At 41.1% G+C, this 17,165-nt stretch overlaps 2 protein-coding genes and 1 long non-coding RNA gene across 3 annotated transcripts in view; 1 reads left to right on the forward strand and 2 right to left on the reverse strand.

Moving 5' to 3' along the window:
• LOC116059868 (low affinity immunoglobulin gamma Fc region receptor II-b-like) overlaps positions 1–17,165 on the forward strand; it is a 347,874-nt gene that overhangs the window by 132,128 nt on the left and 198,581 nt on the right. The gene's annotated exons all lie outside the window — the stretch shown is intronic.
• On the reverse strand, positions 3,749–5,409 carry LOC118493565 (coxsackievirus and adenovirus receptor homolog). The gene is made up of 3 exons (XM_035993991.1): positions 5,220–5,409; positions 4,004–4,345; positions 3,749–3,873 (listed from the first exon to the last, which is right to left on the reverse strand). The coding sequence occupies exons 1-3, from the start codon at positions 5,266–5,268 to the stop codon at positions 3,866–3,868; spliced, it is 399 nt and encodes a 132-aa protein (XP_035849884.1). The 5' UTR covers positions 5,269–5,409; the 3' UTR covers positions 3,749–3,865.
• Positions 12,759–17,028, reverse strand: LOC116059891. The gene is made up of 3 exons (XR_004107404.1): positions 16,890–17,028; positions 13,939–13,942; positions 12,759–12,771 (listed from the first exon to the last, which is right to left on the reverse strand). It is a non-coding gene; the product is annotated as an uncharacterized LOC116059891 (long non-coding RNA).

Genomic DNA, 17,165 nt, shown 5'->3' on the forward strand with positions numbered 1-17,165 from the left:
AGACCTCACTCTGCACTGTAAAACAAAGACGTCCTCCAACCTCCCAGCTGATTTCTATAAAGATGGCTCCTTCATCAGGACTGAGCCTGCAGGTCACATGACCATCCACCATGTTTCCAGGTCTGATGAAGGCCTCTACAAGTGTCTCATCAGCAGTGTTGGAGAGTCTCCATCCAGCTGGGTCTCTGTCACAGGTGAGGAGGTTACCTTTGATTTCAGGAGTTCATTCATTTAGATATTCACCTGACAGCTGATTCTCTCTATAGGGAAACCAAAGACCACAAGCCATCCTTCGAGTTCTCTGCCGCCTCCTGACCCAACCTCAGACCCCCTCCACCTTGTCTTCAGACTAGTCTTACACCTGGTGGTGTTCTGTCCGTACTGCATCTCCACTTTCATCATGGTGTCTCTATATAGAGACAGGACCACAGGTTACACTCCTTACAATCAATCGATCCATCTCATACCACCACTTTGGTGTTGATGATCAATTATCTACATTTTCTTTCTAACCTGCACTGACTGTAGGAAATGACCTGCCCATCTCTGTGGTGACGACCCCGCCCACCCAGGCTGGGGAGGGATTGGAAGATAATTATGATGTCATCACTGCTGTCACCACGGAACACCACTTCTGAACTGATTTGAAAAGAAGCTCAAGTGTTTAGAGTCCTCATAGATCAGAAAAAGGGCAGAACTGAAAGGTTTTGTCTCATTGCAAATCTTTGCTCTGAACTGGACTTTAGTAGCAGATAGTTGTTCAGGTTCTGCTGTAAGTCGTGTTGTTGTTGTTCATGTCTTAGATGCCAAGTTTTCAAACGCTTCAGATCAAAAAAAATACAATGATGAGCATCTTTTCTCTCTGTGCTTTGTTCAATGTGATCCACTTCTCTCAAATTAAACAGCCTGTTTCTTTGTAGCTGACACTGTGACATAGTCATATATAAAGCGGATGGAGGAGACTTTTACTGGCTGTCCAACTGCTGCTGATCTCATTTCAGCTGCAGAATGGAGGATGTCTAAAGGCCCTGGCACACTAGGCCATCCATGTTGGATTGTGAGATCAGAGTTGTGCGTGCCAGTTGAAGTCAGAATTTCCAAGTTCCCTGTCACTAAAAGACTGGAGGTGAGAAACATAAAGACACAGAGGACTTGGACACTGTCCAGGTGAGTCAGTTGGACTGTGTGTTGTTTTTCTCACCTTCAGCAGTTACCTGAGGCTCGGGTGCTGTTTCTAGATGAGCAGTACGTGTATCAACATGTTCAATAGATTCACCTGAAATGAAATTTACTGCACCTGAATCCCTTTTCACATTCTAAATCCTGTCAACCATAGGGCGGCAAAGCATTACCAGATTATTTTTTAAAGATTAGTTTGGAGTGCTTAACAAACCATTACGACAAGTCTTATGCTTCTTACGGTCAGCGTTGTACAGACGTTGCAGCGTTGTGCTGGCCGTTAATACTGATTGTGGTCAAAGGTAGAGCGGCTCCAAGAACAGACTTCTTCCTTTCTGTAGCCAATCACTGCAACAGGCTACGTCCACTTTGTAAAAAAGATCGTGCAGACTCTCCGCGCACAGTCGCCCTGGTTGGGTAATATCGCTGGCAAGAAGCATTAAAAAACAAGTGTGAATGTGTTCCTGAAATACTGGACATGTTGGACAAAGGTGTCTTCAGCTGACACCAGAGACCCTCCATCAGATTCAGATCTTAGTCTCTCAGGATCACATCCTTTCCCCAGTCTCTGCTCCTCCTCAACACATTTAAAAGGTAATTCAGGACTAATATTTTAAACTACTTTAGCTGTGTTCAAAGAAAGAAAAGTGCAAACCAATGAATGAATAAAAGTAACACAACTTGATACAAATGTAATAAAGTATTTATTTTTCTCACAAGATACACTGAAGACGTAAGTTAGTAATTAAAGGTTTCATCATGTTTCTGTTCATGTATTATATAACAAGCCTATTTTATTTAACTAGTTCAGTTTCAAGTCATTTGTATTATTAACATTTTATATACATATTATCAACATTTTATATATTTTATATTAACATTTTTTCATAACACTTCCATTGGCACATCATGTAATTCTACGTTGTAGATAGAAATGCAGTTTAACATCTTATTCTCTGACAGATTCGTCCTCTGTGTTCCCCTGAGATATTCTGAGCTGCATCAGATGCTTTTATAATTACAATAACAAACAATATTCACAATGTAATCAACTCCTCAGTTTTAACCATTCAAGGTTATTTCATTTTAAATCATAAGCTGGAAATATATTTTAAGCAGAGACCATGAACCCTTTAAAATGGCTGAGCAGAAAACAAAGATACACAATAAACACCATATGAAATGTATAGTTAACTTGATCAAACACACAGAGAACATGTTACAGACCTCTACACCTGATTATAAGATATTTGGTGGGTGCTCGGTCCGCTGATATTAACTGAAGAAACAGTTTAAAAGATTTTCGTCAGATTTTCCCCGCTCACGCACATCCCGCTCCCCGTTTCTGGGTTAGCACTCTACCAATCAGATGGGTCATTTGAGTCCGGCTGCAGGTAGGGCCCGCCCCGCCGATTATACATTTGAAATCGGTCAAATGTAGGCCAATTGGCCCCTCCGACGGACGACGGCACGGAACACACCGAACAGACTCGAGTCACTGACTTCGCCAGACTGTCCGACGGCCGATTATCGGCTTAATGTGTCTGAACCCGTGGAAGAGGCCGATTCCATCCAATGAGTGGCTCCGTAGCTTGCCAACCCTCGGCGACGAGTAAAAGGTCCCGTTTTTTTTTTTTAGCCTCGTTCTAAGCGGATTACTCGTCTTCCTTTATTCCTCTGTGATTCTACCGGAAAACCCCAATCCCAACCCCACGCTCACAGCTGTACAGTCTCCGGAGTGACGCCGGAGTATTGGCCGTAGCTGAGGAAGCAATCTAAGATTATCAACTAAAAGCAAGAGGCTTCACTATGTTGGCGGGGAACATGACTGTTCTTTTTTGTTTTGGGGTGACTGGACGTGACATGGGGGCGTGGCAGCATCGACGATTCCATTTTTTAATTCAAAGTTCGAGATTGTGACTTAATTTCGGTCAATTTTGAAGAAAAATTGAAATCTTGACACCCTTAGCGCTGAGTACATTATTATTACATTCAATCTGTTCAATGGAGCAACATATTTCTGTTGTGTATTTAAGGAAAATGTATTTAAAGTCAAAGTACTTTAAGTTAAGTAACATTTGTTTTTCTTTGAAGCGACTTTTACTTAGTAAATATTATAGTTCTGTAAAGGTGTATCTCTCTCTGTCTGACCCTCCTCTGGGACCAACTCATCATGGGAGACCCTACAGGATCACAGAGCTCCAGATAATACAGATCCCAGACTCTAAGGGTACACAACCCCTCCCCCCCACCACGGTAAGGTGGAGATTCAGAGGGGAGACGTTATTGGTGTGTTTAGAGTAACAGAACTTTTACTTGAGTAGAATGTCTTTAAAGTAACATAACCTTACTTGAAAAAAAGTATGAGATTCATAGAGGGGAGAAATTGGATGAGAAAAAAAACTAGCAGCAGATTTAAAATGACCTTACACCCAGAGAAAGAGAAGTCTTGAATTTACGACACATGAGAAAACAGTCAGGTGTAAAGAGCTCTGTAACTGACAGTCAGATTAACTGAACAGCCGATGGTTTATTAGCAGGCAGCTGGCAGTCCTGATCTCTTGTCCCTTATGTCAGGACACCAACCACTGCAGCAGCTACAAGAAGCAGAGCATCTGCTGCCAGTCCACCGTATCGGACTACAGGAGAGGAGTTTCTAGTGACAGCATTCATTGAGTGTCCATCCTCAGAAGCTGAAGATGAAAAAACACGAGTCAGTAAATGTGTGGATAGTGGAGCAGCCTTCATCCTCTCTGATGTTAGAAACGGCAGCTACATCCTGATACACAGAAAAACACACTCAGAGAAACTCACTCACCTAGGACTGTAACCTGCAGACGGATGGTTCTGATTGGCTTATTGTCAAGGAAGAGTCTGTTTGAATGAGCTGGTACAACTCGACACTCGTATATTCCGGCCTCTAAGCTGTTCACACCCTTCAGAATTAAAGACACGTCTCCACCCTTCAGCTCTCTGTCCACCAGCTCCACCCTGTCCTTAAAGTCTGGATGCTGGTGGGTTGGATCTAAACGTCCATCTCTGTATAAGAGGACGTATTCTTTCTCCAGGTCAGCTCTGCTCCACTCTACAACGCCGATGGGGTAATCAGCAGCCTGACATGGCAGAGTGACATCATCTCCAGGATACACTGTTACTGACTCTTGGCCTGAAAAACAATAAGCAATGACCAGAAAATCCTGCAAGAATTTTTGACAGTGTGCTTACCAGGTGCACATCCCACTGCTATTATTAGCACCATATTTGATAGGTGGCAACCGTCAGAATATGTGAGCCCACTGTAACCATTACGATCCATTCTGAACTTGGATGACTGGACTAAGTTGAAGAAGCTGATGGATTTTCTACGCAGTGTTTGACTTTACAATAAAATATGAGTAATGAAAAACAATGTTGGTAACAAATGGGTTAAGTAAACTAGGAACTCAAGACATTAAAAAGTGTAAATAAGTAAAAGAGTTTAACATTACGTAGGTATTCTTTGTTGTAAATTACGTTTGCTGATTTAACAAACGATACGTTAGGTGGTCTTCAAACATTTAAACATGCTAAATGCATAACCTAACATTTAACTATTCCAAGAAAAATAGCTCATACATTCACAAAAAATGTTTTAAACACATTACCATTTTCTAGAACAAGATGACATAATTCTGTAACACAGATCAGAAATAAAGTCTACATGAATCCTTTCCACCTGGGGTGGCAGTACCTCAGGCAGTAGGGAGTTGGGTTGGGAACCGGAGGATTGCTGGTTAAAGTCCCCATACGGACCAAAGTATGGTGGTGGACTGGTAGCTGGAGAGGTGCCAGTTCAACCCCCAACTGCTCGGGGCGGCAGCCCCCTCACTCTGGCATCTCTCCATTAGTGCATGTATAGGTACTGAGCATGTGTGTGTAATTCAGGCCTGTGTGTAATGTGTATAATAACAGCAGAGTGAAAACATTGTAATTTCCCCTTTCAGGATTAATAAAGTATTAATAAAGTATACATTATATTCACAATAAAAGCTGATATTTACCAGAAGTTGCTGCAGGCATAAGGAACAACAGGAACAAAAATATAGCCATGAGAGCTGATAGGTCGTAGATCTGCTGTCGTATTTCTCTCCCTCTGTTCCCTGTTCTCAGCGTACCGTACAGTCTGAGGATCGGTGCAGAATGATACCTGTTTGAGAGAGTGCATTCCGTGCGGTCTGAGTTTTTGCTGGTGTCTGTGTGAGTGGGTGGATCTACATACAGTCTGTAACCTGCAGCCGGATTCTGATTGGCTCAGAATCGAGGAAGGCTGTCTTTGTTTTTTGGATCTACACAGCATATTCTGTTTGAGGACATCAAGCGCTTTAAGGCATGGCACAAAGTGGAGCTGCAGCCCTCTCTGTGGGATTTTGAACACACACTCTCTGGAAACTACCAACTATCGCATAACAATGTGGAGTTAGTTACCACTAACATCAGATAAACAATCAGAAAACAGTAAAAAAAAACAAAAAAAAAACAGTCCATGACATCACATGATCGACATTCAAGTCTTCGAACTATCTGGATAAAAACATATATATACTTTTAGGAATCCAGAAGTCTCTGTTCCTTTTTAAAGTCCCAAAAAATACATTTTTTTACAAAAATATAGAAAACAAATGAACAGAAACAATAGCTGATGAAATGTTTAAGAGGTGAAACTCCCGCAGCACTTGTAGTAGGCAGAGGAATATTCTTGTCAGACCAACATGTTCCAGCTTGTAGCTTGATACTACACATTACAGAGAACATTCAAGTTGGGTAGGTACTGAGCAGAAAGTCAATGAATATAAAACCCAACCAGTCATATAGACTCACCCACATATTGGCCAGTGGGGCACTGGGGATATTTCAGAGATGCGATGGCCCAATACACATGGACACCATGTTTGGTCCATGGAGGAAAATAAGTGCATCCAAGCGACGGTTATCAGACTTGTTCTGAGTTCCTAACCTCAAATTAGTAAGAACATTTTGTGAGAAAAAAAGGGATGAATCTCCCATAAATTGCAGTGTTTATCAAGTCTCCTCTATAACATATAAAAATATAAAAGATTTCAAAGTGGTAGAAAGTATAGAAAAATGCTGAAATTGCTGATGCCAATTTCCATTTCAGCCAGTGGCAGTTCTACATTGAATTATGCCCAGGGCGAGACCCCCTTCAAGCCCCCCCCCCCAAAAAAACATGTTTGAGCAGAAAGTTTAGATAACTTACACTGTCATATTTTGTGCAGAATTGTGTTCATTGTCTTTTGGCAATGTTGGAGGTAGAGACTGTGCACCTTAAAAAGTGTGCTTCCTGTTGTAATTGCAATAGTTAAATAACTGGATTCTCTTAAGTGTGCTTTCCAATGTTCTAATGAAGGATTTGAGCAATTGAGAAATGCAATTTTTTCTTTCACATACCAGAAAATCGGATATATTATAATAAGGGACTGTTTGTTATTTAATTAAGGGGCCACCGGAGGAGTTTTGTGGCCTCTAACCTAAAAAGACGTGACCCTCCCCTTGTCAGTAATAATTTTCCTATGACCCTCCAAAGCGATTTGAAAAAAAAGGAATGACCCTCCCCTCACGTGCAAGTTTGCACTTAACAAAGAAGTACAGATACCATTTGATTTTTACAGCCATGACATACAGGAGTTAACCTCTGCATTCTCATCTTACACATCCCACTCCTCTGTTATGGTGTGGTGGCCATTTCAGTAGATTTACTCACTAACATTGTTGTGGAAACACAATAAGCATGGAAACTAAATGCACACTTCATGCATTACTGCATTACTTCAAATACTAAGTTACTCCTCTAGTAAACTAGTATTCACATGAAATAAAACAATAAAACATTGAGACCATTCAGCAAAGGACACTGGGAAATCACCAATTCAAAACTGGTTGCTATGGACTTGTCACTATCGTCATTGTATATTTTAGCACATAGGTAAAGCTGCCGAAGCTGAACATTATATTCCAAAACACATATGTTTATTTTTAAAGTTTTTAAGTTACATTGTAACAATTTAACAATTCGCCCTTATGAAATCTAATCGCAGCACGGCTGTTTTGGAACTCAATAGGCAGACGCTTAAATTCAACTAAAATGTTGACCTATTGACCTCCAGTCTGTTGAGATGCCTCTCCAAATGCAGAAACCAAGCGCAGTCCCACCATAAAACGTTAAGACACGTTGAGAAAAAAGATCCTCCACTTCACCGTTTAAACAAAGTGGAATAAACGTATAAAAGTCCAAATCTACACAAAACCCGCAATCAATTAATAAGCTGACATCACATGTATATAGATGGCATTTAGGAAACCTTTATTGCAAGGTTGGCACGGCAAGATGTCCAGACTAGTGCAACAGTAACTTTTGTTTTTTGCGTCCTGCTGCTCCCATCATCAGCCAGGTAATATTTTTTTTTACTAAAGCAGTATATGAAATGAGATGTATTACCTATCACCATTTAGTTGTTTTGTGTTATTTAAGATATTTATAAAATATCTGGTCATGCCAGATGTAATTATTCCACTAATTTTTTAAACAATGCAATTACCTGTTTCAGCCACCAGGGGAGCAGTACTCCTCCTGCCCCCCCAGCAAACTGTGTATGTGGTCAGACCATCTGCTAGGGGGCCGAGCCTGAGAGCTACATGGATAAATATGCACCAAACAAGCCACTTTGAAATTTTGCTCTTTTCATGAATAAAAAAGTTGGGTGAACCCTCCCCTCAGCAAAATATAAAAAGACATGACCCTCCCCTATTTTCGTCCGGTGGTCCATTCCATAAATACCGAACGGTCCCTAATATATATGTTATGGTGGAGACAGAACGGACCCAAATGCCAGGTTCACAAAACAAAGTTTTATTAAAATAATATTCAAAGGGAAGTGTTGGGAATTCGTAGTTGTACAGAGTAAATCATTGGCAAATTATCAAAGATGTTTTATCAATATTAATAAAGTTATGAATATGGTTATTAATAACTTTATAAAATCGACAAACAATCAAATCGGGGCACCACCCTGCAATCAGGGACCAATAATCAAACTGTGAAATATCTGTAGTTTTCCCCTAAAAAATACCGATGTGGATTAATTTCCTTAATTTATCAGGTATATTCTAAAGGAACAAAAGGAATCATGAATTCAAGCACTACCTGTTTCAACCAGCAATTATAATGACAAAATACACAAAACAATCACCAACAACTGCTATTTAAAATATAGTAGAATTTATTAATTTCAAAATTTTAAAATCAATGGCCAATCAATAATTCTTCGATCAATTAAAACCAATATAACCTTTTTAAACTACAACAAAAACAAAGCAAAAGCAAACCAGCATGTGATCTGATCTGGGTGTGTGTGTGTGTGTGTGTGTGTGTGTGTGTGTGTGTGTGTGTGTGTGTGTGTGTGTGTGAGTGTGAGAGAGAGAGAGAGAGAGAGAGAGAGAGAGAGAGAGAGAGAGAGTGCGAGGAGGAGGGGTGACGAAACCCGGGGTTTGCTAGGCTACGTCCCAGATTAGCTGTTAGTTAGCCGTTAGGTGGTAGCTGCACAAACGCTATTTAGCCTCAAGAGGGCAGTAGTGGGCTGCGTTGCAACGCTACATGACTAAGCTAGTCACTTAGCTCTCAAACTAACATGTTGCTGACAAAGAGGGACACACTAGCTACTTCGCTATGTGCTAGCTGTGTAGCTATGCGACGAACGTGACTCGCTGTTGGCCAGCTGTTCACTTGGGCGTGTGAATGTTCGTACATTGTGTGTGTGTGTGTGTGTGTGTGTGTGTGTGTGTGTGTGTGTGTGTGTGTTATAGAGAAGACACACCAGCCCGATAATCGGGCGTTGGGCCGTCTGGCGAGGTCCGTGACTCGAGTCTGTTCCGTGTGTTCGGTGCCGTCAGCCGTCCGAGGAGCCGTCGGCCTTCATTTTGGCCGACCCAACATGTTCATTCGGGGACAGGGCAGTCGGGACTCACCCGGAAATGGGGAGCGGATGAGCCGCTCAAAATCTGACGAAAATCTTTTAAACTGACCTTTGTTGATCTGAAATGAAGACAGATTCAGAAACTGCACGGCCTATTTCTCTCTTCAAATGTTTTCAGAAACACGTTTCGGTGAACTATTTTAGTACAATATGAGATCGTATTCTGAACAAGCCGCCATGACAGTCTGTATGTGAATTTCCGGAGAAAAAAGAACCACGTGACGCGTTCGTCCAATCAGCTGCCGGTCTTCATTTTCTGGTAAATAATCAGACTGTTAATGAAAACAATACAGAGCAGCGCCGCCTGCTGCTAAGGAGACGTATTATGTTTCGCGCACGCGCAGAGCGTACGCTCAAGTCGGCGTCGCACAATCATAGATTAATAAATCAAACGTGCACCAGCGCTTATTAATCGATCACATTAATGGTAAACAATGGCAACATTAGCCTTTACACATTAATAAACATACTATGTTCTATCTCTGCCCAGAACACTAAGCCTTACTGTAGTCCATCAGTCCGTAGGCTTCCACGGAAAAACAGAACACAATCCGGCCGGATTGGGCAGTGGCGCACAAGCTAGGTCGACTTGATGAGAGGAAAAGAAAAGCGGTGTCCACTGTTATCCGATTTTCTGGTAGAGAAATCGTTTTCTCTTCTGCAGTTTTGGAAACACAAGGTGCGTGTTTTACAGGATCCAGTAGTGTTCTTCAGAACACAGAAATAAATCCACTTTGTCCAGAAGTGGAAGTATTTTGCACAAGCGCTTGCACGCTCCCTGCAGCAACGGGGGTGCAATAGAAGACATTCATTTCTGTGTGTCAGAGGGTTTTATAGTTTAAGACCCCATGCTGTGTTTGAGGAACTTCTGAACTAATGGGAGAATCAAAGCTTATCTGCAGTCCCCTCCCTGGAGACATTTTGTGACTCTTCTCCTCGTAGTTTGGTGAAAAGGGCTGTGGGTTTCCACCTAGGCCAAGATCTCTTTGTCTGTGTCCACATGTGCCACATGTGTGTCTTGTCTCCAGAGGTCAGTTTAATCTGAGGCCTTTTTGTTAAAAATCAGGTTTAACACAACTACTGGTCCCGACAGAAGGAAGTGGGGATGTGGACACCAGGGACAGGAGCTAGGGCAGGAGGGCAGAGGTAGGATGGCGAGGGACTGATAGGGTAGGATGGCGAGGGAACACAGGGGAGCGCGGGGAAACCGGGGCCAAGGAAGCCGAGGGAGAGGCACTGGAATCCAGGGAGCCGAGGAGCTGGAGTGGGGAAGGCTGGAAGTGAGGTTGGATGTGCAATGGAGCAGGGAGCCGTGAGAGGGGGACTGGATGGTTAAAGCTGACTTTAAAATGTTATTTTACAGACACACTTTGACACTGAATGTTTGTTGATCTCTTTTTTTTCAGCTTTCTGTCTGATTCTGTCTTCCCGTAAAATGTTCTATGTCATTGAGAGTCATATTCAGACATGTGATTAGAAATAATTATAATAATAGTAAAACTTCGGTTGATCTCTCTTGGCCCTATCTTGCACCCCCGTGCAGCGCAAAGCCCTACGCAAAGTGTCTTTGCTAGTTTAAGACCGACGGTTACATTTTACTTGAAGGTATCTACATAAGAGTGACATGACACTGTCATGAACGTGTCATAAACATTATAAACAAGTTATAAACGTTGATGACATAACGCTTCTTTTAGTAAGTGTCATTCGGTTTTGTCATGACAAGTTATGGTTATGGTTAGAGTTAGAGTTAGAGTTAGGGTTAGGGTTAGGGTTAGGGTTCTTGTGTCATGACTGTGTCACGATAGGGTCATGTGTTCATCTTATGTAGTATTGTAATCTCCTCCATATTAAAAGAATGCAGTTCTGATGCTCATGACTTCAGTCTCCTCTTCTCTCTCTCTCTGTTTATCATTTGGACTGAACCCATTTATAATCAGCTCTCAGATCATCTTTATTTCTTTATTAACACTGGTGACTTTATTATCAAGGATGTAGGTGTATCTGAATGTGTGGGTTTTAGTTTCACATATGTGTCTTGTGGTTGGAACAAACGTGAAATTACATGCTTTGTATTCATATAAAATAACATGTTAGAACTAAACTCCTCTTCCTTCATCTTGTTTACTTACAGACAAACTGCTCAGGGCGGCACCACGCAATCAGGTTTGGCGGATCATTGCTCCTAGAGTGCAAGTTAATGCTCCATTCCAGTTGTTAACGTGATGCTTGTTTGTTGCAAAAAAAAAAAAAAAAAAAAAAACCCAAAAAACAACAGGAACAAGAGGAAGAATAATAACATGTAAGCACCTGGTGCAGGCTCTGCCGCCATGGTAACAGACGATGACCACAGTGGTGATGAAGATAACATTACACACCTTTGGCCACAATCAAAAGTTTTTTTTACTTTTACTTTTACTTCTAATACTTAATATCAGAAAATTACTTTTGATACATTAATATCAGATACTTTAAGATTTTTACTCAAGTAATATTCTACAAGGATACTTTAACTTCTACCAAAGTTATTTTCTAGTAAGATACTTGTACTTTTACTCAAGTATTGCTTTCAAGTACTATATACAAGACTAAATGATAGACCAAGCCAACAAGAGTGAACTGTGAGCTGAACTGAGCATGTGTAAAGAAAGAGAAGGAGCTGTGCTGTCACCTGCTGGCTGTCTGACTCAACTGATATGATGCTTTCATCCAAACACATTTTTACAATGAGCATCTCATTCACACTTGTTTTTTAACGCCCCCGGCGTATTTGGCCAACATTTTAACCCTTGCACATAGTCATAATTTGACTGCACCAAAACCTCAAGGAAATCTGCTTGGCAATAAAGCTGGTTGATTCTTGGTATGCAGCTCCACAGTCTATTTTAGTCTATTTCTGACCAAGTTTCAGTGGTTAAACAGAGGCAAGGTGTTGTTGTGTTCACTTCCTCCCACACCTTGGGTAGTTGGGAGGAAGCTGCACCTACAGAGAGATGGCTCGTTTGTTTCAAGATTATAAGAAGCTGCCTAGGCCAAGATTTCAATTTACTTGCACATACATATGTTCTTCAGTTCTAATCTGTACTTATGCACACAAACCCTCATACTCACGTTGTGTTAAATGATGTGTACGTACGTATGAATGCATGAGAGTATGCATGCATGTGCAACTGAAGTATTCAACTTTGGCCGAGGCGGCTTCTCGTCATCCACACTGCCAGTCACATAGGAAGGAGGGGGGCTTAGTTGATGCGACTATGAAGTGAACAAAGTGCAGACATCATTTGGCCAAAGGTCAGGATGGAGGAACCATCTCTGCTGCGGCTGCTTTGTAAGTAAACTCTTTGTGCATTTATGATAACAATGCTTAAAAAAATACTAAATGAAATGCAAGAAAACTGAGAAATCTAAAGTCTAGGTTATACAGCAATGTTAGGCTTAAAACAATGCTTCTGGAACGTTAAAATTATGAGAATTTTGAAAGGTTGTGTAAATGTTTCATAATGTTATTTTCATTTTTTAAACTTTGAACCGAACCAAACTCCAACTAACCTGAATGTCTTATCTCTTCAGTTCTGATCTCACTGCTGAGCTGCCCAACAAACCAAGGTCAGTACACTTTTTCTCTAGATAGAAAGTCCTGTTCAGAGTACTTTTAAAATGTGTAGAGGCTTAATGTGTAGAGGCTTATTGTGTGTAACCAAATTACAGATTTGTTTATTTTTGAAAAGTTTATGACTGAGAAGCCAGAAGCCTCATTTATCAAAGCATGTGTAAAACAATTTTTCAGTGTGTGTGTGTGTGTGAAAAGTGTTTGTACAAACAAAAAGTTTGGTATTTATCAAACCTGCACATGAACAACGATACATCTCACCTACATCTACATCCGCCTGCTTGTACCCACTCATTCACATGCAGAAACTCCCCAGAATACCAGATATGGTTAACCACATCCCTTTGAAACTCTGAGTAGCATTAATGTAGAGATACTTGTTGTGGGCAAAAATAGAAGAAAAGAAAGATAAAGATGAAAAACATCACACACAATGAAATTAAGATATTGGAGCATTCCGGGAGCAAACATGAAGTAAGGTTTCCCAGCTTAGATCAATTATTGATTGTATAAAGAAATGAGCTGATTCCATAAGTGTCCTAGAGAATCAATGTGAAGCCTCAGAGGCCCAGTCACGCGTTGTCCAAAGCAGTGATTGTCACAGTAGCAGTAATAATCAACTAGTTTTTAACTACTACATCATCTTCCCTCCTCCCTCCAGCCTCTCTGACTGTGAGTCCCAGCAGCTCTCAGATGTTTGAAGGACAGTCTGTCTCTCTGAGCTGTGAGGAGGACGACAGCTCTGCTGGATGGACTCTGAGAAGGATCACAGAAATAGAATCCAGGACTCAGTGTGGAGATGGCTGGGGAAAACCTGCTGGTTCTTCATGTAAAATCAGCTACATTGTCCCATTGGACAGTGGAGTGTACTGGTGTGAGTCCAGAGAGGGAGCAACCAGTAACAGCATCACCATTACTGTCACTGGTAAGATCAGACTGAAGCAATCGAACATATAGCTACGAAAAGAAAAGCATTGTAATTTGTATGCATTTGGTCAGGGTGGATGTTTTGCTCCTAAAACACAGGGCTATCAAGCCGGGGAGCAGGTGATCATGTCCCGAGTGTTTTAATACAGACCACAATCTTTTTTTGTTAACCTGTCATTTTGGTGTCTAAACTTAGCTGTCATTGCTACATGACCCTCACTTTTTGTCAGCTAAACTCAACTGTATCGGCCATTGATACGACAGACATCTCATGGTGCTCTGTACCCGTTGTTATGTGACCAACTGGCGGTCGCCTAATTTAGTAGGATATCATACAAATTGGTGTGCATACATTTTGTACAACATCATATGAAACCTTTAATGAGAATGTGTTGCTCTGTGTTGAGGTGGACCAGTGATCCTGCAGAGTGGGTCTCTGTCACAGGTGAGGAGGTTACCTTTGATTTCAGGAGTTCATTCATCCAGATATTCACCTGACAGCTGATTCTCTCTACAGGGACACCAAAGACCACAAGCCCTCCTCAGAGCTCTCTGCTGCCCCCTGACACAACAACAGCTCCGCCCCCCGACACAACAACAGCTCCGCCCCCCGACACAACAACAGCTCCGCCCCCCAACACAACAACAGCTCAGGAGGATGTCTAAAGGCCCTGACACACTAGGCCATCCCTGTTGGATTGTGAGATCAGAGTTGTTGTGCGTGCCAGTTGAAGTCGGAATTTCCGAGTTCCCTGTCACTAAAACTTCATCTGGAAAGTCCCCTAAAGTTGGATTTCCAACATGGAAAGTCAGGAAAACCTCCCTTACCCCGACATCACAATCCAACATTGCTGCTCTGAGCCTCAACTGTAGTGAAACCTCTATGAATACACTGTTTATTAGCACTTGTGTTTTATATCTTGGTTGGTTGGCGTGTCGTTGAGTGACATTTTGCAGGTGAAGGCCCAGGAGGCCCCTGACATTTTGGGCCCCTGAGTCTTAGCCTGGTAGGCCTGTTCAGTAATCCGTGCACACTGTTCAAATGTTTGAACATTAACATTAACACAGGTGATACTAGACATTTCTCTAAAACATCCTTACATGGTTAGGTTTCTGTATATTAATGTTAGTTTATAATTTAATATGTATGTATATAGAGATCTTTTAAAATACATGTTATTGTTAAAATAAATATAACTAAACAAGAAGGTATGTATATCTCATTGTATGTATTCCCAATTTATGGACAGAATGTGCAAAAATAGATTGCAATCATCGAACCTATGTGTTTTTAGAAGGAACATTCAAAGGTAATTTTTGAATTTCCGGGGCACCTGAACAATCCCAGAAGGGGAACGTCATGTATTTAGACTACTGCCAATATAAAACAAGTGTACTTTTTAGAGGCCGCCACAAGATGGTGCAGTAGTGTAATGTAAGGAACCTGATGTAAACACATATTACATTATAAGTTATTTTAACCAGCACACTCATGATTTTAATAATTTTCACAATATTTCATTCTGCGCCTGCATGAAATAACTCCATACCAGCTCTCTTTACATTGTGTAAATCTACTTTCGACATACTAAATAGGAAGTTTAAACTCTTGTTCAGTGACAGACTCATCTTCTGGGTTCCCTCACAAGATTTACTTAGAAATGAAACTAACTCTACCTGAATACTCCTTAAATTCTAAATCAAGTCCCCCTTGATTGCCTACACATGATAGCGATTTGCTCTCTGTGCAGAGAGAAGCTATTTCCTGCGAGGTAGCAACATGCTTTTATCTCATTGGTTGCGCTTTAGAAAGGTCAGCGGCAACTAAGTCAAAGTTAAAATAGCGCAGCGCAAAGTGGAAAATCCACTCTCTCCCTATAGCAAATCAATATAACGGTCGGCGCGAAACGGTTTTGCCGCCTATCATGTGTAGGGTGGCAAAGCATAGCATGAATGGTTTTTAAAGGATAGTTTGGAGAGCTGAGCTAACTGTTAAGACGTGTTTCGTGCAAGCTGTTGCTTCTTGCGTTCAGTGTGGTCGGCGCTGTGCGGACAGCAACTGTGCGCAGAGGGTCTAAGCACCAAGCCGTGCACTTCCAAGATTTCGTAACAATGCGTACAGTCCTGTTGGCTGTGTTGCCTTGATTGGCATCAGAGGAGAAGAAGTCCGGGAGCTCTCTCTCTGATTTTAACAAAGGCCTTGAAGACGAAAATGATAAGTAAAGACTGGCGGTGAGAAACATAAAGACACAGAGGACTTGGACATTGTCCAGGTGAGTCAGTTGGACTGTGTGTTGTGTTTCTCACCTTCAGCAGTTACCTGAGGCTCATAAGTTTGGAGTGCTAAACAAACCGTTAAGATGTGTCTTATGCTTCTTATGGTCAGCGCTGTGCAAACGGCTCGCATGGTCACAGCAAAACCGTTGTTCGTACTGATTGCGTTCAAAGGCAGAACGGCTCCAAGAACAGACTTCTTCCTTTCTGTAGACAATCACTGCAGCAGGCTGCGTCCACTTTGTAACAAAGATCTTGTTGACCCTCCGCAGACTCTGTCGTCCTGACCACAGTTGGGTAATATCGCTGGCAAGAAGCATTAAAAAACAAGTTTTAGTGTGTTCCTGAAATACTCGACAAGTTGGACAAAGGTGTCTTCAGCTGACACCAGAGACCTCCATCAGATTCAGATCTTAGTCTCTCAGGATCACATCCTTCCCCCAGTCTCTGCTCCTCCTCTACACAGTTAAAACTTCAATATGAGGTTTCATATTTTAAACTGCTTTAGCTGTGTTCAAAGAAAGAAAAGTGCAAAACAATGAATAAATAAAAGTAACAACTTGACAACTTCACAACAACTTGATAAAAATGTAACAAAAAAGTATTTATTTTTCTCACAAGATACACTGAAGACTGAAATACAAAGAGCTTTAGGTGCATTGTTCTGTAAGTTAGTAATTAAAGGTGAGTGATGATAACTTTCCATCATGTTTCTGTTCATGTAATATATAACATAAGCTTATGTAATTTAATTGGTTAAGTCTCATGTCATTTGTATTATTCACATTTTTTCATAACCACATTTTCTTTTGTAAACATGTAATTCTACTTTGTAGATAGAAATGCAGTTTAACGTCTTATTTTCTGACAGATTTGTCCTCTATGTTTCCCTGAGATATTCTGAGCTGCATCACATGATTTTATAATTACAATAACAAACAATATTCACAATGTAATCAACTCCTCAGTTTAAAACATTCATGGTTATTTCATTTTAAATCATTAGCTAGAAATATATTTCAAGCAGGGACCCTGCGCCTTTACATAGCTGAGCAGAAAACAAAGATACACAATAAACACCATACGAAATGTATAGTTAACTCAGTCAAACACACAGATATCATATTACAGACCTCTACACCTGA

Source organism: Sander lucioperca, chromosome 17 (assembly GCF_008315115.2).
Source record: "Sander lucioperca isolate FBNREF2018 chromosome 17, SLUC_FBN_1.2, whole genome shotgun sequence".
NCBI lineage: Eukaryota > Metazoa > Chordata > Actinopteri > Perciformes > Percidae > Sander > Sander lucioperca.

Bases quoted from the DNA above. Each gene is read 5' to 3' on its own strand.
- LOC118493565 (XM_035993991.1), bottom strand. From the start codon at position 5,268: ATGGCTATATTTTTGTTCCTGTTGTTCCTTATGCCTGCAGCAACTTCT. The intron at 4,346-5,219 runs GTAAATATCAGC...ATTGTTTTTCAG, and splicing joins TATGCCTGCAGCAACTTCTG to GCCAAGAGTCAGTAACAGTG.